The sequence below is a fragment of the Lepisosteus platostomus genome, chromosome 7 (assembly GCF_059453375.1).
Source record: "Lepisosteus platostomus isolate fLepPlt1 chromosome 7, fLepPlt1.hap1, whole genome shotgun sequence".
In the NCBI taxonomy this organism is placed as follows: domain Eukaryota; kingdom Metazoa; phylum Chordata; class Actinopteri; order Semionotiformes; family Lepisosteidae; genus Lepisosteus; species Lepisosteus platostomus.
Window position 1 is genome coordinate 2,299,234 of NC_142617.1, and position 25,397 is coordinate 2,324,630.

Genomic DNA, 25,397 nt, shown 5'->3' on the forward strand with positions numbered 1-25,397 from the left:
TTGATGCCATTTAAGTAACTCTTATACTGGTCAGCATCAATTCACTCCCCAAATAAGTTTCTATGTTCATTCGAGGCATAATCTTCACAGCCATATTAAGTGGTGTAATTGCATTTTGTTTCCATCATTTGTTCTATTCACGCTGTAACCTGATATCTCTTCATGCTGCTGTAGTAAAGGTTTCTAAAGGTTTCTAAAGGATTTCTGAGGGATTTGTAAGGTACAGCATGGTGTCGTCCGCAGACAAGGAAATGGCTTGATCTAAAGTCCCCACTTCTACCCCCAGTATAAATGGATGAGAACTAATTGCAATGGCCAGTGGCTCAACTGCCAATGCAAACAACAGTGGAGAAAGGAGCTACCCCTGCCTTGTCTCTCATCTCTGACAAACTAATGAAGGCAACTCAGAGTTTGCTTAAATGGCAGCTAGAGGATATTGGTGTAAAATATGAATATGGTGTAAAAAATAATTTTCTCTAGGACAGTAAGTCCATTCAACACGTTCGAAGGCCGATTAATAATGTGATGATGTCAGTACTTGTCCGTAGACATGTTTGGCGCCATGTAAGAACTCCATATTGTCTGGCAACGTTGGCACATGACATGCCTGCCTGTAGCATGTCAATGGCCCTCTCCCTTACTTCTGGTGACATTCGGGGCATTATGGAACTGCCTAAGTATGGCCTTTTTCTTGCAGTGAAGCTTTGAACTACAGCCTTTTTAAAGGTGACCTGATCAGGCATTGTTCCTCCCTGATATCTGTAATGAATTCATATAGTGGAAAGTCCAAACCACAAAAGGAAATATTGAGGAGCCCCTGATATCAGAAGGCATACTGCAGATGATGAATTTTTGTAGGTAATTGTATCTTTTATAGCAAAGAAAATTGAGTTGCATCTTCTACATTTCTTCAGATAACTTGTGATATCTCACTAAATATGTTGTAATTGTATTGCCATTTAAAAACATCATTTAATAATATGAATATTATGTTTTTTACAATTTACTTATATGCTGCACTGCACCACTGCCTTCTTGTCAGAATAATATTCTTATAGGGCATAGCGGTGGCTAAGGATCTGCGCCTGTGACTGGAAGGTTACTGGTTCAAATCCCACAGCCAGCAGAGGAATCCTACTCTGTTGGGCCCCTGAGCAAGGCCCTTCACCCCAACTGCTCCAGGGGCGCCATACAATGGCTGACCCTGTGCTCTGACCCCAAGCTTCTCTCTCCGTCTGTGTCTCATGGAGAGCAAGCTGGGGTATGCAAAAAGACAAATTCCTAATGCAAGAAATTGTATAGGGATAATAAAGCAATGTATTATTATTATTATTATTATTATTATTATTATTATTATTATTATTATTATTATTATTATTATAAAAAAGTCTGTTCTTTAGATCCTTAAGTCTCTCAAAACACACAGGGAAAACTGAACCATCTGAAGGAAAAAAACACTTGAACACTGCAAGGACACAAAAGTCCAAACAGAGAACCCCCTGTCCCAAAAAACAGTTGTGTAGCAGCAGCACTCCCACACCTCCCCATCACCTTCATTTAATAGATCTAACAGCCAACTAACATGTGAGCCCAGCACATTTATTCATTCTGCTTTTAAAATGTGAAAAGATTGAAATCCTGCATTTTGGGATCTCCTCCTGAAACTACTGCATCTTCTAAAATGACCTGTGGCCTTTGTTTGCTGTGTCTGTATCATCGATTGCAGACTGCTAATGCTGTAGCACATGCCTTTCTCCCTTTGACATTGAGCTTAATATCAAAGGCATAGATGGGCAGGGCCCATAAAATCACTGACTTCTTGATAGTACAATGTATAAAAAGAGATTCATATAGCATGGGAAGGAAAAAGTGTACTGTATTCCTGTATCGCAGCTCTTTTATTCATTCTACTTTAAACTGTTTGAAGTCCTGCACTTCAGAATTCCCTTCTGAACTTACTGCAAAACGTCTACATCTGTCATTGGACATTTTCTTACTGTGTCTAATTGCTTGATTGTAAACTGCGAAGGCCATGCCTGGCCATTAAGTTGATACATTACCAATGAGCTCAATGTCAAAGGAAATAAAAGATTCCTGTGGTGTATTTTCTGTTTTGTTTATACTTCTCACTGTCACAATGAGTCACTTTGTCTTTGTTTTCATTAATAAGATACAGACAAAGGCTTAAAGCAGGCAGCAATTGTGTAATACCCAGTACATTAGAGTAGAAAGTGTTCAAATATTCCCCTCCCAGGACACCAGAGTATAAAACTGAGAAGAAGGTGCAACTTGTTATTGCAGCAGATCCACTGTGAGCAACAGCTCATGGAAGATTTTTAAGGTATGTAACCGAGATACCTTATTAGTGGAGATAATAATAAGGAATAGAAATAATAATAAGGTTAGGAAATAAAATCATCTTATTGATAAATGAATAATGAAAATGATTAAATATATCCAAATAATGTTGTTTTTAATATATTGCATACAGTAAAAGCTTCATATTTATAACAGAGTAGCTATTTGTCTTGGTGCATAGATTAATATCAATGTGTGAAAAGGCAATCTGTTAAAGATTTGGCATCTTTTTTTCCATATCACACGTAAAGTTTTGTTTTAAAGTTAAATAGTGCCATGTTAAATAGTAGTAATGTTGAAGCATATACTGTATAAAGGTAGTCAAAGGTAGGTCTTGGGAAGCCACTATACAGCAGCTCATATACAGAATGTCACCCTGTCTCATGCATTTGTAAATACATTGAACACATGCTTATTTAATTAAGTGAAGAGTGAATAGGAGTGGTCCTTGAGATCTATGGGATTTTGATATTTTAATTTTTAATCATCTCTAAATTATACATCACAAATCTCAATTTCTCTCCTAGTATACAAACTAAATTTCATGATAAAATTCTATGACTAAATTTCAGGGTAAAGTACTGTATAACACCTGCAGGAATCTGACTCTCCAGGTCTCACGGGATGCCATTACCTTAGTTGTTGTGTTAGAAACAGGACTTTAGCTTCTAAGATGTAATGTATGATCTCACACATTTGTGTTTCTTATTTCTAGGTGTCTTTTGAACAATCGGATTGGAAGGACAATTACAATGCAAAACTCATCCTACGTGACAATTTTATATCTAACCGCATATGATACTAATGGTAATATAAGATATTTGTATTTTACAGGTACTTTATTTGTTTTTCTTTTCATACTCTTTGGAAATGTAATTATTATAACAGTAATTACAAGGGAAAGAAAGCTCCATGAACCTATGTACATATTTATTTGTAACCTGACCCTGAATGGGGTGTACGGTAGCACAGCATTTTATCCTCATTGTTTATCCAACCTTCTGTCAGAAACTCCCTCAATATCTAGAGCTGGCTGCTTGATTCAGGTATATTGCCTACACACATATGGAGGATTTGAATATTCAATTTTGGCTCTGATGGCGTATGACCGATATGTGTCCATATGTCATCCATTGATGTATAACAGCATTATGACCCCATTAAAAGTTACTCAGCTGTTAGTCTTTGTATATATGTACCCAGCTTGTATTATGTTTATACATCTAATTCTAACTATTCGTTTACCTCTCTGTGGGTTTATAATAGATAATGTATACTGTGATAACTGGTCAGTTGTGAGGCTGTCATGCTCAGATGTGTCTGTTAATAATATATTTGGTTTCTTTGTTACAAGTCTTCTGATGGGTGTTCCATTGACTGTGATCATTTACTCTTATGTCAGAATCCTGGCAGTGTGCATGAAATCTTCAAAGGAAGCTCGTGCTAAAGCTCTACAGACCTGCACCCCTCATTTACTGAGTTTCACAAATTACAGCATCGCCACATTTTTTGAAGTTCTTCATTTACGTTTTGACCTTAGCAATATGCCCCAAGTAGTACGAATTTTGTTGTCAATGGATTGCATTTTACTTCCTCCTCTTTTAAATCCCGTCATCTATGGAGTTAAATTGCAGGAGATCAGAAAAAGGACAATGAAAATGTTCTTTGGAAGAAAAACTACTTTTGTTTAAGTGTTTTGAGACACCAGGTGACAATAACTTGTCTTCCACATGTAAAGTAAAACAAATTCAAACAGCAGTTGGTAATCGAACAACTTAGCTATTCTGATTTTGCACATGGAGTGAGATTTAGAAATCAGTACTGAAACTCATTAATTAATTGTCATGTTTTTTTGTAACCATGTGTTACTCAAATGAAAAATTAAATTATGCATAATGTATGTTTACATTTCTCTGAATTTTCAGATGAACAAAGTCTAAAGGTTCCATTTCAAAAGGAGATTTTCTTTTTTCAATTGTGAATTAACAAACTCCTCCATGCTGGAATATTATAGGAACAGGTAAAGATTTATTCAATGCTGAAAAGAAAAGAGACGCAACGTTTCAGCGGTGCAGTGTTCTTCAGTGGCATTTTGGGTGGTGTCATTCACGGTGGTGGAATATTATAGTTTCATATAATAGTGTCTTTCACTATAATAGAGCCATCACTGATTGATGACTTCTGTAAGAGGAAACAAGCTTTTCAGACTAAAATCAATTCAACCAAAATCAATCAATCAAGACCATCAATTTCCCTTTGGGATCAATAAAGTCTTATCTATCTAAAAATACTCCATATGTACAGCAATACTAGTTTAGAAGAAGCAGCAACTAATTGCTGCAAGACTGCATTTTAGTCTTCTTCATACAGCCGAAATGTTGTGTTTTCTCTCTTCTCTTTTCAGCATGGAATAAACCTATTTCTTGTTCCTTATTAGTCTAAGGGCTGAGTTGTCTGACAACAGATCAGGGCTCTAAGGACGAAAAGGTGTATAGGTTATTCTATTTTGACACAATGTATGTAAACCCATTTCTCATCAACTTAAAATTTCTGCTCATATTCAGTTGGAAAAACGTGTTAAAAAGTCATAATGCCAACAGTGCCCAATATTTTTTGTCATATCACTAATGAAATAACGTAAAAACAGTAACATCAAATAGATTTACAGATCTGTAATGTTTTATGCATATATATTATTCATAGTGGCTTTAAAACATATTTTATTTAAAAGCAAATAAACAAAACATAGTTTTGAAGGACTTATGGCCATGACCTTATATACTGTAATTACCTGAATGTATGCTGTAACCTTGGCACTGTGTGGCATTGACGGTTCAGTGGAAGAATTCTGGGCATTGCCATGCAAAATGCCTGAGTTCAATTTCTGGCATCTGCTGAGCCCCTTGGGAATCATGCTTCTCTAATAATAACATTTAATTTGTATACCATATTGACATTATTATTACATTTTTATATCACAGTGCGTTAAATGTTTAATGAATATTAAATATAAAAGTAGAGCTGTTTCACAAAAAAATTACTCAGCTACAGTAGATATTTAAAAAATAGCTTATTATTATAGCTTGTTGTGAATTTAACACAAACTGTAGTGGCCTTAATAACATACTATCATACTGTATTTACTGTATAAACAGTTGATTTATTTAATGTACTGTACTGTTTTGTTATCCGTGGATATCACTTTATGTGTGGTACGTCGGGAATTGTAGTCTTTTTTTCGTGTATTTGATTCATGTGGCCGACATTTTCAATCTACAGCATCTAGTACATGCTGTGAAGGAAATATATCCTGGCCCATTTTAAATAGAATAAAAAAGGATTTGGAACACCTTTATTCACACAAACAATGTGACAAGTAAAAACAGATGATAGATTAATATAATTCATATCAACATGTCTTAAAATAACAATTGATGGATATTGAATTATACTTATCCACAAATGTGGATTTTTAGCTCCCATGCAGAAGGATAGTTTTACTGGTGACTTAGTCTATGCAAGTCACACAAAAGGGGAGAAACTCTGTGTAGCAGTTACTGCTGAATAATTCTCTATTCAGGTGTGGTGACGAAAGTCCAACCGTGTTGCTCCATTGATCAAGCAGCTAGCTGGTCGCAAGGTCCTGCTGCAGGCTAGACCTCGGTCAGAATTCTGTCTTCACGTATGAGCTCACTCTCTAACTCGATGTTTCAGGAAAAGGTTTAGACAACAAATGTGGCAGGCACGTGGTTCTCTTGTCGGTCAGCCAAGTTGCTTCAATGGAGAGAGGCAAAGATAGAAGTGATACGTACTGCTTTTTAAACGGAGAAAAAAGGATTAGTGTTTGGTCAGTTTCCCACACCTAGCAGGTTCCTGATTAGTTGGTCATCTTGTTGGATGGTTGACCATGGTCTGTGACTTTTAAGATAATGTCCAGGTGTCTATGGATATCTGCTAGACATCCAGGTGGCAGCAGTAGACGCCTTAAATCCATCTTAAATGCTAGTATTGACACTGGATCTCCACTACCCTGGGAAAGATCTCTATCCAAAACATAAGTTTATCTACCTCACTTGCCCACATGCAAAGACCACTAGGTTATCCTGTGGCTGAGGTCTCAAAGGGGGGCCTCCTTAGCTACATTCCTGTGACAGACAACAGGGTGCTTGGTCAAGGAACACACAGATTATTACAAATCTTTAATAACACTTAATTCTAAGTAAAATAATCGGCTTCAGTCATACACACTCTTTCTGTTTAAAATGTGAAAGGCCTGAAGTCCTGTAATTCAGAATCCCATCTTGAACTTATTGTACCTTCTATACTAATCTGTGGACATTTTTTTTTGGCTGTGTCTAATTGTCTGATTGCAAATTGCTAAGACCATGCCGGCACGTGACTTTCATACTTTAACAAGTCCCTGTGGTGCACTCTCACACAGAGTTCCTTTATCTTGTGCTATTGTTTTCATTAATAAGATAAGGACAAAGACTTTAGGTAATCAGCAATTAAGTCATTTCCACAAGGACAGCTTTAGAGCACAAGATGTTCAAATATTCCCCAAGCAGAAGAATACAATATAAAACACAGAAGAACGCACTGCTTGTTAATACAACAGGTCCACTACAGACAAAAACTCATGAGAAGAATTTTTAAGGTATGTGACAGAGACACTAATAATGTTAGGAAATAAAATCATTTTATTGATAAATTATATGGAATAGATTTCGATACTGTATCAGGGAAATGAAAATGATAATGGTTAAGTGCATCTGTATAGTCTTCTTCTTAATATTCTGCATAATAATCAGATGTTAGGGCATATAAAAATATGTATGCATACACTGTATGTGTAACATATTTTGTCTAGGTGCATAGGTTAAAATGAAAGTGCTAAAGGAATCTGTAAAGATGTATTATGATTTTTTTCCAAATCAAATGTAATAGATTTGTTCAACGACTGCGTATATTTGTTAAACGTAATTAGTAGTATGTTAAATAGTGGTAATGATGAAGACAACTGTCCAGTAGCATGTACTGCACAAAGGGTGGTCAAGGAAGGTCCAGGCAAGACACTACACAACAGGTCACCCTCAACTCACACCATTGCAAAGAATTATGAAAGGTTAATACATTTACTAAATAACTTTATTCAATTAAGTGAAGCGTGGTCCTTGAACTCCATAGTATGTTGATATTTTCATCTTTAATCATTTCTAAATGTATAAATTTGTAATGTATAAAACCTGCAGGAATATGACTCTTCAGGATCAGGGTAATCCAGAACTCCAGGTAAGGAAGACACTACTATTGGACTTCTACTACTACTACTACTAGACAAGAAAATGTTGCATGCTTTTGTAAACCTGCTGCAGATTAGCTTTAGGAATATATTTGTCCACAAAACGACAAGGAGAATTTAATTAAACTATTGTTGTGTTGGAAATAATAACCACTAAGATGGGGTCTTTGCTTTCACACATTTATGTTTGTTTCTAGGTTTTTTTAACAATTGGATCTGACGGACAACTACAATGCAAAACACATCCTATGTGACGATATTCTTTCTAACGGCATATGGCACCAATGGGAATTTGAGATATTTGTATTTTACAGCTGCTTTATTTGTCTTTCTTTTGATACTCCTAGCAAATATAATTATTATAACAGTAATTACAAGGGAAAGAAAACTCCACGAACCTATGTACATATTTATTTGTAACCTGACCCTGAATGGGGTGTATGGTAGCATTTCATTTTATCCGCATTGTTTATCCAACCTCTTGTCAGAAACTCCCTCCATATCTAGAGCTGGCTGCTTGACTCAGGTATATTGCCTTCATACATATGGAGGATTTGAATATACAATATTGGCTCTGATGGCGTACGACCGATATGTGTCCATATGTCATCCACTGATGTATAACAGCATCATGACCCCCTTAAGAATGACTAAGCTTTTAGTGTTTGTATATATGTACCCTATTTGTATTCTCCTTATACATCTAATGCTAACGATTCGGCTGCCCCTTTGTGGGTTTATAATAGAAAAAGTGTACTGTGATAACTGGTCAGTTGTCAGACTATCATGCTCAGATGTGTCTGTTAATAATATCGTTGGTCTCCTTGTTACATGTTTTCTTATATGTGTACCGTTTCTTGTTGTTTTGTACTCTTATGTCAGAATCCTGGCAGTGTGCCTGAAATCTTCAAAGGAAGCTCGTGCTAAAGCTCTACAGACCTGTACCCCTCATTTAGTGAGCTTCACAAACTACAGCATCGCCACATTTTTTGAAATTCTCCAATATCGTTTTGAGCTTCATAATTTGCCCCATGTAGTACGAATTATGATGTCAATGGATTGCATTTTACTTCCTCCTCTTTTGAATCCTATCATCTATGGAGTGAAATTGCAGGAGATAAGAAAAAGGATCATTAAGATGTTCTTTGGAAAAAAATCTACATGTGACTCTGTTGATGCATCTTTAAAACGCAAAGTGACAATTACGTGTCTTCCACATGTGAAGTAAAAATAAAGCAGTTTGCCATGGTACAATGCTGACATCTTGCCTCTCTGGATTTCACACATGGAGTGAAATTTCTAAAATATCATAGAGTGGTTTATATATATAATTAAACTGTATATTAATGTATCACTTATTCATTAACATAATAATTTATTGAGATCTTCTTTAAGATCAAAGACGTTTATGAAACCATGTACCAAACCAGTACCTCATGTACAGTAATACAGAGTTAAAAAGAGAAACAACTGAATAAGGACAATTTAAATCAGTCTATGGATTCAGACCCATGACATCAGAACAGGGCATTAAAGATATAAAGGTATTGTACAGTATAGCTTTTTTATTTTGACACAATCTATGCAAACCATTCACTCAGAAATTTAAAATTGCCACTTCAAATTAAGCAATGTAAACCTTACACTATGTGCTGAACAAGTCAAACATCCACATTATCCTTTAATTGATTTAATATCTGTAAGAAAATACAATTACCACCAAAAAGATTTACAGATCAAATAACGGTTCTTGATTAAATCAATGTAAAAATCTTATACAATATTCTTAACAGCATTACACAGAGCCATGTTATATTTGTCATAAATAACTAAATACATAAAACACAAGGTCTGCATTCACTCCACTGTAGTCATTATTTTGTAAGTCTTCCTCCAGCAGGGATTCCACTGACAGGACTAATCCTGTACTGTGCTCTAGGTTCTGCCACTTCAGAAGAGATATTTATTACCATTCCGCCATTCAGATTTACTTGAATTGAAGACCCTTTGGTTTCCATTAGCAAACTGACATCTTGAGTTAGTATCATAAATGTTCAATGGGACGGAGGTGTTGAGATACAGGTGGCGAATCAATATCTTTTTCATTTGTTTGCAGTTGGTCTATGTCAATTTGTTTGATTTGATTCCACAGAAAGAAACCGGCAGCTGGTCAAAATGTTGTGGTATGTGCTGAAGTTCACAATTTCCCCTGTTTCAAAAAGGGTTCTTAAAGGTTTCAAAGCAGAATAACATAATCTGTTATGTAAATCTGAATGGCAGAATGGTAATAAATATATCTTCTGAAGTGACAGAACCTAGAGCACAGTACAGGATTTCGACTTGAGCTCTCATGGTGAGTTTTTCCTCAACGTGAGATTCTTCTTTTGTTTACTGAACATACTGACATGCATAAAAACCTTAATTGTCATTTCATCTGACCATATGACATTGTCACTCAAAGGGCATTTCAAATGATGATGTCTGGCAAGTTTGAGTCACTGATTTTTGAGGTTTGCCCACAGAAGAGGCTTCGTCTTTGCAGTGCAGCTATGTACGGATCCCACATTCTTTTGTGTGACTTTGACTTTGACAGTGTTTATTCTGTAGATGTCAGTGTGTAAATCTCCATCGGTTACCTTTGGATTCACAGTGGCCCCCCTAACTACTTATCACACAATACCAAGTTACTAATACTGTACACCAGTACCCTTAAATTCCTTGGTAAATGATCCTATGGTAGAAAGTGTTACATTTAATTGTCTGTGGATTCTATTACACCCACCTCAGCCTTTGGAGGTTGATGACCATTTGCCTGCAATCTTTAAAGAGCTGTCTTTACTTAAACATGATAATGCATACTACTATTAAATGTTTTACTAGCTCCTTTTGTACCTCAGATTAAATTGCTTTAGAGGCTTTTGTAGAGTTCTAGAGACTTCCATTTTTCTTCCATTGAATTTAATTTAAGGGAATAACCAGTGCTGTAAATACTGTACATATGATCTTTTTTTAAAATTGGAAAATATGTTTGACAAATATTACTTTGCTCTGTGCAATGCTAGTATGATTGCATTGTAACTTTGCCATGTTTTGGTGAGACATTTTTTAATCAACAAATTTATGCTATACAATATTTGTTTTGATTTAGTTTTGATTTTATTGGGGATATTAATAAATCTGGAGTGTATTGTAAAGAACATATTTAAATAAAGGAAATGAATGACACACAATTTTCAGGCACACCAGCTTGCCTTGCAAGCAAATAGGAAAAGGTAATAATCACGCACTCAGTATGGTGAGGTATTACAAAGCATTGCATTACAATACAAGCGAGAAATATGTTTTAGCCTGTTCGATAGCACAAAAAGGAAATAAACATTCCCTCAGCATTCTCTTTTAAAAACTCAACATTGGTCTCAAATTATGTGAAAGAGTTGTCCTGACTTGAAATAGAAGGAACCCACTCACAGAGAGGTCACTTTATTTTCATTTTCTAAGCATTATTCTTTACTCTCAAGCTCCTTAAAATGGGAAGTTTATTATATTGTACTGGTATTTACATTTTAACCATATTCTCCACTAACTCTTTCAGAACCCTCTTCAATGACTGCATGTAATATGTCTAACAGAACAGAAGCAAATAGATTCAATTACAATTCAGTAGGAATGCCAACAATGTCAGACAATTTACCATTCCCTTGAGTTTTCATATCGTGAACCACTTTTAGCTCAGACAGACCTACAGTATAGCTATTTTTAACTTCTTTTGTCTCTACAAATGAAATGGAGAAACCCCCCACACATCCTTGATCACATTGTCTGAATTGTAGCGTTTTGCCATCAATAAATGCGAAATATGGAGATTTTACCCTGCTATGTTAGATAATTTCTTATTCTGCACACAAAATATTATTATAACAACAGGTCAGGGCATTGATGAACATACAGGCATGTGGCTTGTTCAAAGAAATTGCAGATGTACCTGATCACCCAATTGTTATGAACATGGAGATTTTTAGCTCTTAAGTCAATGCTGTACATATGACCTGAACAAATCATTATCTACACATGATTTTTTTTAAAAAGCCACTAACGTGGATTTCCTGACCATTACAATGACAGAGAAAAATGGACACAATTGAGTAAAATACATTATTACAACTATAAGACATCAGTAACTTTTCTAGAAACTGAGATTGATCTCATCAGTGCTCAATTTATGTAAAAGATTTCTGTAGCTCAACCTGAAAAAGGAGGAAACCGCTCACAGAGAAGTTGCTTTATCTTAACCCATTAAAATGTATTCGTTTCTCTCAAGCTCCTTACAAATGTGGAGCCTTTTTATATTGTACTGGCATTTATATTTTAATTATACTCTCCACTAACAGGTTGACTTAATGATTTTTCAGGATGATTTGGTCATTGGTAAATACAATTACCCGGCCCCTTTATCTTGAGTTAAGCAAAAATACAGGATTAATAAGACACATTTTAAATTCAGTTACTCATTACCAAATTCTCATTACTATTCACTTATGAATTAATAGTATTGGTACACCGGAGCATTTATTTGATTTAAAACCGTTAAGGCCATGCCTGCACAGGATTTTCATACTTTACAAAGGTGCACAATCCTAAAGGAATTAATGTGCACAGAAGATCCCTATGGTGTATTCTCTGTCCAGTTTACACAGTTTACACAAAGTTACTTTGTCATGTGTTTTTGTTTTCATTAATAAGAAAAGAACAAAGTCTTAAGGTCATTAGCAATTAATATCCACTAGGATATCATTAGAGAAGAAAGTTCTAATATTCCCCTAGCATGAGAGCACAGTATAAAACAAGGAAGAAGGTGCTGCTGTCCACTGTAAGCAACAGCTCATGAGAAGGTTTTTTAAGGTAAGTGACTAAGACACTAATAGTGTTAGAAAATAAAACCATTTTATTGACATGTTATATGGGTTTAATGTACATATTTAGAAAACAAATAAGGATCAATTGCATCCACATATTGCTCTTATTAATACAATACATTAAAGCAAGAATATTAATTGTTGCTCTTAGTGCTAAGCTTAATATAACTTTGGTGAAAAATTCTATTTGATCTAAGGGCTAACAAATGTGTATATTAAAGTTTAAAAGTAGTACTAGTGAAAACACACAATTAGCTTAAAGCACATTCAAGGGCTGTACAGTTATATAGAGGGGGGGCACTATACAGCAGCACCATCATTTGTCACCTTTAAATCATACATTTGTAAAGTCTTAGAACACTTGTGTCTTTTACCCATTTAATTTTGACATTTGGTCCTTGAGATCAAGAGGTTGCTGATATTTTTTTTATGTAATAATCTCTAAACTGCTTATCTGGATTGTTGCTCTCCAATTAATGTAATGAATGATTTTTTGTAATAAATGCAAGTGAAATGACACAAGTAAAAATTAAAAAGATACATGGTCTCATATACCTATTCTGGATTGTGTTACAGAATTTATATGCCACTAATGATGAGGAGAATAAGACTATTGCTTTGATATAAATATCTGCTCTTATATTTTTATGTTTGCTGTTTCTAGGTGCCTTGAGAAGAAAAAGAGGAAGATTACAATGCAAAACCCATCCAATGTAACAATATTCGTACTAACAGCATATAACAACAATGGAAATATTAGATATTTCTATTTTTCTGCTACTCTGTTGGCCTTTCTTTTCATACTCTTTGGAAATGTACTTCTAATAACAGTAATTGTCAAGGAAAGAAAACTCCATGAACCCATGTATATATTTATTTGTAGCCTAGCTGTGAATGGACTATATGGCAGCTGTGCTTTTTATCCGAAATGTTTGGCTAACCTTCTGTCAGACACTCCATCCATATCTCGGATTGCTTGTTACATTCAAATATTTTGTGTTCATTCCTATGCAGGATTTGAGTATTTAATTTTGTCCATAATGGGGTATGACCGATATGTGTCCATATGTCATCCACTGAGATATAACAGCATCATGACTCCTTCAAAGGTGACTCAGCTTTTAGTGTTTATATATATGTGGTCCCTTTGCATTTTCTCTGTACTTATATCTTTAACTATTAGGCTCCCACTGTGTGGGTCAGTCATACACAAAGTTTATTGTGACAACTGGTCGGTTGTCAGACATTCATGTGTGGATGTGTCTGTGAACAGTGGCTATGGTTTGTTTGCCACAACAGTTTTTTTGTGTCCTTCATTCCTTCTAGTTTTATACTCGTATGTCAGAATCCTTCTAGTGTGCAAGAAAGCTTCAAAAGAAGCTCAAGCTAAAGCGCTGCAGACCTGTACCCCTCACCTGTTGACCTTCCTGAACTACAGCCTTGCTACCTGCTTTGAATTTGTTCACCAGCGGTTTGACTTGAGTAAGATTCCTAATGTTGTACGTGTTATTATTTCCATTGATTTCCTCTTGCTTCCACCTCTTTTGAATCCCATCATATATGGGATCAAACTGCAAGAGGTAAGAAAGAGGATAATAAAAATGTTCCACAGCATTAAAATTAACTCTCTTGCAGGAGTTATGGAAAGGGAACAGAAAATAATGAGTCTGTCTTATACTAGATAAATGACTAGATAAATGTCATTATGTCTTAGTTTCTGAAATAGTGCTCGTTCTCTAAAGTAGTGTGATTATTGTAATGAGTCAAATTTTAGTAGTATAAACAGCTTAAACAAGTATGGTGACTGAAATATAAACTTTATCCTCAGTGATATATGTTTTTAATTATTTAATGAATTGCTTTACAACTTTAAAAATGTAAAAGTTTTAAGTATTAAAAGAACCATCAGTTAAAATCAATTAATAAACTAGCAAATGTGAAATGGTAGATATGGATACTATTTCATTATCCAGAGTTGTAACCCTGCAGTTTTATTTACAGACAAGTTATTATCTGTAAATTACAAAATCACTTTTAAATATTGTAATGAAAAATACTATTTAAAAAATGTTATTGAAGTTAATTTTGCAGTAAACTGGCCAAACTTAAATATTTTGCACTTGGAAGCTGATGCAGACATCACATTTTACATTCTACATTGCATTTTAATCAATCTCTGCAAAAATAAGTCTAATTAAAAAAACATTTATTTGTAAATATGTAAGTGTTGTATTACACATTGAGAAAACAGAGCAGAGTAGCACAGTAGTAAAAGAAGAAAAGTAACCAGAAACCTTTAAAATGAAGTCAGCAACATTAGAGGTAGAGCTTTAATACTTACCCTCACATAGTGTTAAAAGTCAAAACTATAGCTGAAGAAATCACAAAATGTAATAGGAAGGCAGTCCAATGATTTGTGGACAGGGATTTTATGTTTCTAGAACCAGACCCTAGCTGAGCTCTAGCAGGTGAGGTTAGAACATACTGGAATTCTTGGGCATGTGTTAGACAACCCAACAAGTAAGGAATAGTAGTAATGAAGTCTGAATGAAACAAAGCATGTGTACATCCCTCCACTGTGGGCACTGACTGGACACAATGTAATCGAGCAGCATTCCCAAGGTAAGAAACGAATTTTCCTGATAAGCTGGACATGCAGACCATGATTCCCATGTTTTTTATTGAGCACACCGACTCGTGAACTTCATCAGTCACCATCCTTATACAAATTGTTTTTGTACAGTAGGTTGAGGCCATTGTACAATAACCTTTTATTCAGGGCTATCCTTCTATTTATGTCGAGATGAAAAGGAAGGATTGTCCTTAAGGATGTTGGAAGATGTGAGAATGAGAATGCCACACATATGTTTACTAAATTTCATGTTTTAATAAATTCTGACATTATAGTGAGGGCCTCTTAAGATGCTAAATCAACATGACATAACCCTGGCTACCATGAACATGGTTGGATTATCAGGCAACACAGCAACTCCTGCAACCTCCTGGGCTTCAGCAGGCTTGCTGTCCAGTTTGGTAGCAAGAGAAGAAAATAAACCAGAGTCACAGAACTGAAGAGTGTGGCTACAGTAGCAGTAAAAGTTGCCATGAAGTCAGAAACATAAGAGGTATTGAAAGATCAGTGGCTCAAAGATGGGTGTATCAGAGCAATCTCCTTCCTTTTCGTCATTGCCCCTTGTGTGTGGTCTGGTTATTCAAGTTGCATTGCATTAGAGTTGAAAAACACACTACAGTTTATTTCAAACCAGGTAGGTATACTGTAACAAATATTTGGAAATTCAAAATTAAAGACCAAAAAGAAATCTGAAAGGAAAAAAAAAGAAGAGATGAAATTTTGGTGGAAACTGAAAATATTAAATGCGGTTGCTTCCTTTTCCATACACAAACTTAGAATAATTAGAGCTCACTCTATCTAAAAAGCATGAAAGAGAAGAAAGAGAAAAAATAACAACTCAAGGTGTAAACCGGACATATTCATTTTTAATGCAATAACTTGATTTTCAAGAGAACTGTGAAAAAGTGTCCATACTGTATGTTCACGTCTTTTAAACTTAAGAAGTGTAAAAATACCATGTTTTATGTCACAGTGTCTTTTTTTCTCAGACATAAAACTGTAATTTTCAAAAGTTAAAAAATTTCTATTAAATATTGTTCGCCTATACTCCAACTATCCAAGTGTAGTGTAATCTAGTAAAATTAATTTACTATTTAACTAGAGTTTGGCAGGTGAGTCACATGCAGTAGAGATTAATTCAATTTTATAAGAAAACAATAACTGAATACTGTAACCTGCTTGTAGTGTAAGATGTGCCTATTTCTGTAGTTTCTGCTTGCACCCTTGGTTTGTATTTCATTGCCAATGCCTCTTGGAGTTTTGGAATAGTTAAATTATGTCCCATCATAGTCTTATCTATTCAAAACTAAAAGGTCAAAATAAATACAATATATATATATTTTATATTTCAGTGTAGGGTATTGATTTAGAGCCTTTGAGAATGTACTGTATACGTTGTAATATGTTGTAAGATTTTGTAGAGGACGGTAGAATTTGTATTTGTAATCTGAATTCTAAGAAACACAGATTTTAACCATAGTTGAGTAGGGCTGGGCGATAAGGCCAAAAACATTATCACGATAAAAATTTTAATTTCAGTCAATATCGAATATTATCACGATAAATGTCAAATCATTATTTCTTTCAAGTTTAAAGGCAGATTTTTTCACTTGAGTGAAAGTTGAAGAAACCAGACAGTTAATTGGTAAATTAAACAACTCTTTATTTTAAGAACACAACAAACACTTGCCAAACAACAGAAACATTACACAAATCTGAGGTAGAGAGTATTCAAGTTTTTGTCAAAATATGCATGAATAAAATGTACAAAATAAATATCTTAATAGAAAAATTAAATACTGCAGTGTGATAAAATACATATAGAAGATGGCTCAGACAGACTGCAAAGTTTAAAGTGCTCTGTTTTATGTCTGATCGTAAAAAGCCAAAATATCTCCAAATTACCGAAGCTGAATGACCTTTTCTGTCGACGATGTCATTGTCCTTCGAGCTGGTCGTTGGCAGCACTACATTTGCTTCAGTGTCGCTCATTTCTTCACTCTAACTACAGTCCTGTCAGCCACCACCGTGTGGGTAAACAACACCACGTTAGCTGCCCGGTCTGCAACACGCATGCACACTCGCGCAGTATTTTGTGCACATGCGCATATCATGCGCAAAGCATAAACATATATATCGAACATGTATCGAACTTTTGTTAAAATTATATCGAGGAAAATTATATTGCGATAATTAACGTTATCGAATTATCGCCCAGCACTATAGTTAAGTAACCTAATTCAACACATATATAATCAAGAACATGAAAACCTTTCAAGGATCAAAAGTCTTCTTAATAATGGCATGATGGTATAGGGAGAGACAATATCCATAGTTGAATTTGTCAAGGATGCGGTAAACATTATCACAGGCCAGATTACCCATAAGGCCCATCTTATTATGAAAAACTAATGCAGAGATACAAAGCTTCACTCAACATGATATAATCAAAACTTATAGCTCGGCATCTGAGTAAATTAGTGAAATAGATAACTCACACAAAGAGAGGAACTCTTATACTGTGTATGTGCAATGATAGGGATTCAGCATTAATATTAAACTCCTTCTGACTATTTAAGAACCCTCTTCAATGACTGCATGTACTATGTCTAGCAGAACAGAAGCAAATATATTCAATTAAAATTCAATAGGAATGCCAACAATTCCAGACAATTTACCATTCCTGTGAGTTTTCATATCTTGAACCACTTTTAGCTCAGACAGACCTACAGTACAGTATAGCTATTTTTAACTTCTTTTGTCTCTAATGAAATGGAGAAATCCCCCACACATCCTTGATCACATTGTCTGAATTGTAGCGTTTTACCGTCAATAAATACAAAATATGGAGATTATCTTCACATGATCTATTGGAAATTCCACATTTCCCAAATTAATGACAATTTCTACAAAACTTCCATTATTGAAGAAACTCAGTTTGTGGCTTGATCATCTTCACAACTTCATACAGTATAGATCTATGAATAAGAAATCCAGGTGGGTCAAATAGTTCAATGCTTTATTGTCATACAATCTCGTTGCATGGATTATTATTTTATGATTTTATTAATGTTGTATATCACTGTAATTATTCTATAATTAGTTTAAATTAACTCTGCAAATCAGACATGTGGAAACATTGGATTTTTCCCTGCTATGTTAGATAATTTCTTATTCTGCACACAAAATGTTATTATGACAACAGGACATACAGGCATGTGGCATGTTCAAAGAAAATGTAGATGTACCAGATCACCCCGCTGTTGTGAACATGAAGATTTTTAGCTCTTAAGTCAATGCTATATGTATGACCTCAACAAGTCATTATCTACACATGTTCAAGTGGGCAGCAGCGCACACCTGGAGAAGGCTCCATGGCTGAAACGTTGTGTTTTCTTTCTTCTTTTTTTCAGCATGGAATAAACCTATTAATAATCTACACCAGATTTTTTCAGAAAGCCACTAATGTGGATTTGAATGGACAAATGGAGAAAAATGGACACAATTGAGAAACCACCCCAAAATACATTACAACTATAAGACATCAGTAACTTTTCTAGAAACTGAGATTGATCACATCAGTGCTCAATTTATGTAAAAGATTTCTGTAGCTCAACCTGAAAAAGGAGGAAACCGCTCACAGAGAAGTTGCTTTATCTTAACCCGTTAAAATGTATTCGTTTCTCTCAAGCTCCTTACAAATGTGGAGCCTTTTTATATTGTACTGGCATTTATATTTTAATTATACTCTCCACTAACAGGTTGACTTAATGATTTTTCAGGATGATTTGGTCATTGGTAAATACAATTAAGCAATTAAGCAAAAATACAGGATTAATAAGACACATTTTAAATTTAGTTACTCATTACTAAATTCTCATTACTATTCACTTATGAATTAATAGTATTGGTACACCGGAGCATTTGTTTGATTTAAAACCGTTAAAGCCATGCCTGCACAGGATATTCATACTTTACAAAGGTGCACAATCCTAAAGGAATTAATGTGCACAGAAGATCCCTATGCTGTATTCTCTGTCCAGTTTACACTTCTCTGTGTCACACTACGTTACTTTGTCATGTGTTTTTGTTTTCATTAATAAGAAAAGAACAAAGTCTTAAGGTCATCAGCAATTAATATCCACTAGGATATCATTAGAGAACAATATTCCCCAAGCACGAGAGCACAGTATAAAACAGGGAAGAAGGTGCTGCTTGTTTTTACAGCACGTCCACTGTAAGCAACAGCTCATGAGAAGATTTTTTTACGGTAAGTGAGCAAGATACTAATAGTGTTAGAATATAATAGCATTTTATGGATATGTTATATGGATTTAGTGTAGATACAATACAATTGTAATGATTAATTGCACCTACAGTGTATGTAATGTTTTTATTAATATTTTACATAAATTGCTCCTTATTGATAATAAAAGCAAGGATATTAATTGCTGTTCTGGGTGCACAGCATAAAATGACTGACAAGAAATTCTATTCAAAGTACCATATATTAAAGTAACACTAGTACTACTATATTAAAGTTCAACAGTAATACTAGTGATAACATACAATTAGCTGTAAACATATTCAATGGCTGATCAAGCAGGGGGTGCTATACACCAGCATTTATCACTTTTAATTCATACATTTGTATGAATATAAGTGTGTTTTTATTCATTTACTAAATTAATTTATTCAGTTAAGTGAAGTGTGACTAGCTGTGGTCTTTTTAGGACCTACAAGTTGTTGAAATTTTCGTTTTTATGAACTAAATATCACAAATCTCTGTTCTCTAAAAAACGTTTATAAAAAAAAGTTTTTATAAACTCACAGTTTGATACTGATGTATAAAACCTGCTCTCTATTATCATTGCTAGAAATTCCAGGTGTAGTGGAGCTGGTTGCAGCGCCCTTAATGCACATGGCAGGGAACTCAGCCGCCTGGACTGAGGGAGGTCTCCTTTAGCTCAGCTGGCTGGTTCTCTGTTGCGCTGGGTGGAGTGGTGAGGAAATTAGCCCGCGCAGAACCGCGACGGTCACACAGGCATATACTGTAGATTACCAGAAAAAGCTAACAATTGTACAGAATGATCTTTTGTCTCTTTAAGAATAATAAACGGTTACCAGATAAATCTAAGTAAAAATGTGTATGCACCTACTTTAAATTAGCTTAATGCACATATGTGTTAAAAAATTACAAGGAGAAAGTAATAAGGCTATTGGTTTGATAGAAGTAATTGCTACTAAGAGAAGTCTTTGCTCTTACACTTTTATATTTGTTATTTCTAGGTGTGTTGTGAAGAATCGGACAGACGGCAATTACAATGCAAAACACATCCTATGTTACAATATTCTTATTTACAGCATATGACAACAATGGAAATATTAGATATTTGTATTTCTCAGCTACTCTATTAGCTTTTCTTTTGATAATCTTTGGAAATGTACTTCTAATAACAGTAATTGTCAGGGAAAGGAAACTCCATGAACCCATGTATATATTTATTTGTAGCCTAGCCGTGAATGGATTGTATGGTGGCTGTGCTTTTTATCCGAAATGTTTGGCTAACCTTCTGTCAGACACTCCATCCATATCTCGGATTGCTTGTTACATTCAAATATTTTGTGTTCATTCCTATGCAGGATTTGAGTATTTAATTTTGTCCATAATGGCGTACGACCGCTATCTGTCCATATGTCATCCACTGAGATATAACAGCATCATGACTCCACCAAAGGTGACACAAATTTTTGTGTTTGTTTGTATGTGGTCCCTTTGCATTTTTTCTACACTTATATCTTTAACTATTAGGCTCCCACTGTGTGGGTCAGTCATACACAAGGTTTATTGTGACAACTGGTCAGTTGTCAGACATTCGTGTGTGGATGTGTCTGTGAACAGTGGCTATGGTTTGTTTGTCACAACAGTTGTTGTTGGTCCATCATTCCTTCTAGTTTTTTATTCTTATGTCAGAATCCTTCTAGTGTGCAAGAAAGCTTCAAAAGAAGCTCAAGCTAAAGCTCTGCAGACCTGTACCCCTCATCTGTTGACCTTCCTGAACTACAGCCTTGCTACCTGCTTTGAATTTGTTTATCAGCGGTTTGACTTGAGTAATATTCCTCATGTCGTACGTGTTATTATTTCCATTGATTTCCTCTTGCTTCCACCTCTTTTAAATCCCATCATATATGGGATCAAACTGCAGGAGGTAAGAAAGAGGATAATAAAAATGTTCCACAGCATTAAAATTAACTCTCTTGCAGGAGTTATGGAAAGGGAGCAGAAAATAATGAGTCTGTCTTATACTAAGTAAATGACTTAGTAAATAGTAAATGTCGTTATGACTTTTTATAGGAAATTCTGCTCTTCTTATAAAGTAGTATAAATATCCACCCCCCACCTCCAGAATTGAGGTCAAGGGCAATGACCTCCTTTAAACAGATTAAGTGAAGCCACCATTTCACTTACATCTAACACACCACAACACATCATCTTGGCCAATGAAAAGCTAAATTTGTCATAGATAGATAGATAGATAGATAGATAGATAGATAGATAGATAGATAGATAGATAGATAGATAGATAGATACTTTATTGATCCCGTGAGGGAAATTGCAGTGCAACAGCAGCTTAACACACACAACACAGCCACAGTGTAACGAATTATATACTAATAGTACAATACATACAATACAATACAAGAGTTACTCACAGTCCGGACACACAAGAGGAAACTAGAACAGAACAGTACACAGAAAATCGTATCACACGTATGAATATAAATATAGATGTAACCATAGATATAAATATAAATATAAATGTATTGCACAGGTCCCTGGCATATATTGCACAAAAGTGGTTTTAAACGGGAAAAAGAAAAAGAAAAAGAAAGAGAACAGATGTAGCAGTATATGTGTATATGCGTTTAGTCCAGAAACAGGTCACTGTCGCTGTTGCCTCTGCCAAGACGCAAGGTGGATGCGTTGTACAGTCTTATGGCAGACGGCAAGAATGACCTCCTGTAGCGCTCCCTGTCGCACCGTGGATGAATCAGTCTATTGCTGAACGTGCTCTTCATTCCTGCAAGCCTGTCATAGAGGGGATGGGAGAAGTTGTCCATGATGGCCTCCAGTTTGGACATCATTCTCCTCTCAGCCACTACCTCCAAGGGGTCCAGGTCAGACCCAATGACAGAGCTCGCTCTCCTGATGAGCTTGTTCAGCCTTTTGGAATCTACTGCTCTAATCCCAGAGCCCCAGCACACCACTGCGTAGAAAATGGCACTCGCTACCACCGACTGATAAAACATGTGTAGCATCTTACTACACACATTGAAGGACCTGAGCCTCCTCAAGAAGTAAAGTCGGCTCTGTCCGTTCTTATAGATGGCCTCGATGTTCTTAGACCATTCCAGTCTATCGTCGATGTGCACTCCCAGGTACTTGTACGAGTCCACCATCTCCACGCCACTCCCATGGATGTAGACAGGAGTAGGTTTGACCTTTTTCCTCCTGAAATCTACCACCAGTTCCTTTGTCTTTGTAACATTCAGTTCCAAGTGGTTCACCCCACACCACTCCACAAAGCTGCTGACCAGTCCTCTGTACTCCTCCTCCTGCTCACCCTTGATACATCCCACAATTGCAGAGTCATCTGAGAACTTTTGCAGGTGGCATGACTTTGAGTTGTACTTAAAGTCCGAAGTATAGAGGGTGAAGAGGAATGGAGAAAGAACTGTCCCTTGAGGTGCCCCTGTGTTACTCACTACCAGTTCAGACACGCAGTTCTGAAGTCTCACAGACTGTGGTCTGCCCGTCAGGTAGTCAGTGATCCACGAGGTCATGGAGGCATCGACTTGCATCTCCTCCAGCTTCCTCCTTAGAAGTAAGGGCTGGATGGTCATGCTGAAAAATACAGTGATATGGCACAGTGAACATGCTGTGGACAGGAATTTTATGCACACCCTGAATGGCTGCATTTGTATGTTATGAGCAGTAAATTATGATTTAATACAAATGGATTATGTTCCTAGTGGTTATTTTCTATCAATGGTAAGTGTTTTTGTCCTGAAATGCAATTTTTAATGATTTTGTGACTATGCAAGTTTGGATCTCTTTTTTTTTGGATATTTGTTTTTGACAAGTAATGAAAGTAAACTTTTTAATGTTAACTGTATTTAAAACATGATCATTGACCATCCTTTTGTTTAAGTGTTATTTATGATTCAATGTGCACATTTAACCTCTGATTACAACTCATACAATATCCAAGATAAAACAATAAGCAAAGGATCAACTTGTAAAAGACATTTATTACAGTGCAATATTTACATCTGGAATCAAGCCTATACTACTGTCCAATAAAAGCAACTACTGTACTACTTACATTGCTGTCTTATGGTTGCATCATTGAATTATTACATGTCGTTTCCTACTCTTACATCAGGACCCTGGCAGTGAGTCTGAAGGCTTTAAAGGAAACTCGATCTAAAGCTTTAAAAACCAGCGCCCCTCATTCACTGACTTTCACGAATTATCGATAACTATTTACTATAACAAATGTCCAGTTGTGAAGATATTAAATTACAGGGTATTAATGTTATTTGACACCTAATTCTTTTAGGTACGAAGGGAAAGGCAGCAATAAAAACAGTGCAAAGAGATAACACAGCAGCTTTATTTTTAATGTGGCACAAGAGCTAGAGGTAGCAAAACAAGAACATACTGTATGCTTCCCCTAGTCCTCTGATTGTTTCTTCTGTAATGACAGCCAAGCAGCTGTGCCACTTACTGTATAAGCTACAATTAAACTGCTACATACAAGAGGCTCATCTACCAGAGAAGGAACATATGTATTGTGTATTAACTGAATTTTACACTATTCTATATAATGTTTTGTACATTATGCCACAATAATAAAAAGTTAAAAGTTTAGATTAAGGAATTTGCTCTAAGCCTTATTGAAGAGAAGACATAGTGCAGATTGTGAGAGTTTATAGAAGACAATAGAATTTGCAGTGTAATCTGAATCCTTAGAGATTTTAGAGTAATGAAACCTAATTCCACACATATATAATCCATAATATAAAAAATCCAGACAAGGATCAAAAGTCTTCTTATTAATTGCATAAGGTTACATGGGGAGACTATTTCAGTAGTTGAGCCTTCATTGCTAAACATTATCACAAGCCAGACAACCCATAAAACACTTCTGATTATGGAGAACTAATGCAGACCTATGTACAAACTTCACTTAGCTTGAAATAATCAAAGCTAATAGTTTGGTATTTGTATAAATTAGTGAAATTGGATGGTAGCTCATTCAAAGAGAGGAACCCTTATGTTCTTGCAGTAATGGGGATTCAGCAGCAATATTAAAATCTTCAATAGAACCCTTTACATGACTGCACGTAATATGTCCAGCAAAACAGAGACTAACAGCTTTGGATAAAATTCAGAAGGATGTTAACATGATCTCTTGATTTTTCATATCCTGCACCTCTTCTTTTAGCTCAGACAGAAATATAGCTATTTTTAACTATTTTGACTCTGGAAATGAGATGGAGAATTCCCGACACTTCCTTGAATACATTGGATGTCTGAACTATAGAATTGATCTGCACAGGATCTACTGGCAATTACATGTTTGACAAATGAATTGTCATATATCTGCAAAATACTGTATGAATTGCGAAGAAATGCAGTTAATGGCCATGTCAACTTGTTCACAAGTTAATGTAAATCCATCAATAAGAAATCCACATGGATTAAATAGTTCTATTTTGTCATTTTCCTTCTGTAGTTTTTAACTATTTTGTAATTATCTTGAAATATTTATTAAACGAAACCTTGAGAAAATGGAAGTGTGTTAAGGAACAAATCAACTCAATGGAAGCACTTGCTTGTTCCTTGCTCTGTTAGCTTTTTTAATTCAGCATACCTGTAATATCCTCAAAACGTCTTATAACTTTATTATAGCAACAGGTCAGGTTTTTGAAGACATACAGGCACTTAGCTTGATTGAATAAAACCTAGAGTAGACAGATCTAAATAGCAACCCTGTTGTTTTGAATGTTACGGTTTTCAGCTCTAGGTCAACATGTATGCCCCGAACAAGTCAAAAGTATACACCATGCTTTCAATATCAGAAAGCCTCTATTCCCGGTGAACGTTGCAGTAGCCCAGAGTCTG

The 25,397-nt window shown here is 35.4% G+C and overlaps 4 protein-coding genes across 4 annotated transcripts; all 4 read left to right on the forward strand.

Moving 5' to 3' along the window:
- Positions 1-2,284: 2,284 nt before the first annotated feature.
- LOC148657841 (olfactory receptor 52E8-like) lies at positions 2,285-4,049 on the forward strand. Its single transcript, XM_088638288.1, has 2 exons — positions 2,285-2,341; positions 3,074-4,049. The coding sequence occupies exon 2, from the start codon at positions 3,111-3,113 to the stop codon at positions 4,047-4,049; it is 939 nt and encodes a 312-aa protein (XP_088494414.1). The 5' UTR covers positions 2,285-2,341; positions 3,074-3,110.
- Positions 4,050-7,616: 3,567 nt separating this feature from the next.
- LOC148657842 (olfactory receptor 52E1-like) lies at positions 7,617-8,888 on the forward strand. Its single transcript, XM_088641883.1, has 2 exons — positions 7,617-7,650; positions 7,858-8,888. The coding sequence occupies exon 2, from the start codon at positions 7,893-7,895 to the stop codon at positions 8,886-8,888; it is 996 nt and encodes a 331-aa protein (XP_088498009.1). The 5' UTR covers positions 7,617-7,650; positions 7,858-7,892.
- Positions 8,889-13,268: 4,380 nt separating this feature from the next.
- Positions 13,269-14,258, forward strand: LOC148657843 (olfactory receptor 51E1-like). The gene has a single exon (XM_088638289.1). It carries the CDS (start codon positions 13,269-13,271, stop codon positions 14,256-14,258), a length of 990 nt encoding a protein of 329 aa, XP_088494415.1.
- Positions 14,259-20,529: 6,271 nt separating this feature from the next.
- LOC148657844 (olfactory receptor 51E1-like) lies at positions 20,530-21,519 on the forward strand. The gene has a single exon (XM_088638290.1). The coding sequence runs from the start codon at positions 20,530-20,532 to the stop codon at positions 21,517-21,519; it is 990 nt and encodes a 329-aa protein (XP_088494416.1).
- Positions 21,520-25,397: the final 3,878 nt, after the last annotated feature.

Bases quoted from the DNA above. Each gene is read 5' to 3' on its own strand.
- LOC148657841 (XM_088638288.1), top strand. From the start codon at position 3,111: ATGCAAAACTCATCCTACGTGACAATTTTATATCTAACCGCATATGAT.
- LOC148657842 (XM_088641883.1), top strand. From the start codon at position 7,893: ATGCAAAACACATCCTATGTGACGATATTCTTTCTAACGGCATATGGC.
- LOC148657843 (XM_088638289.1), top strand. From the start codon at position 13,269: ATGCAAAACCCATCCAATGTAACAATATTCGTACTAACAGCATATAAC.
- LOC148657844 (XM_088638290.1), top strand. From the start codon at position 20,530: ATGCAAAACACATCCTATGTTACAATATTCTTATTTACAGCATATGAC.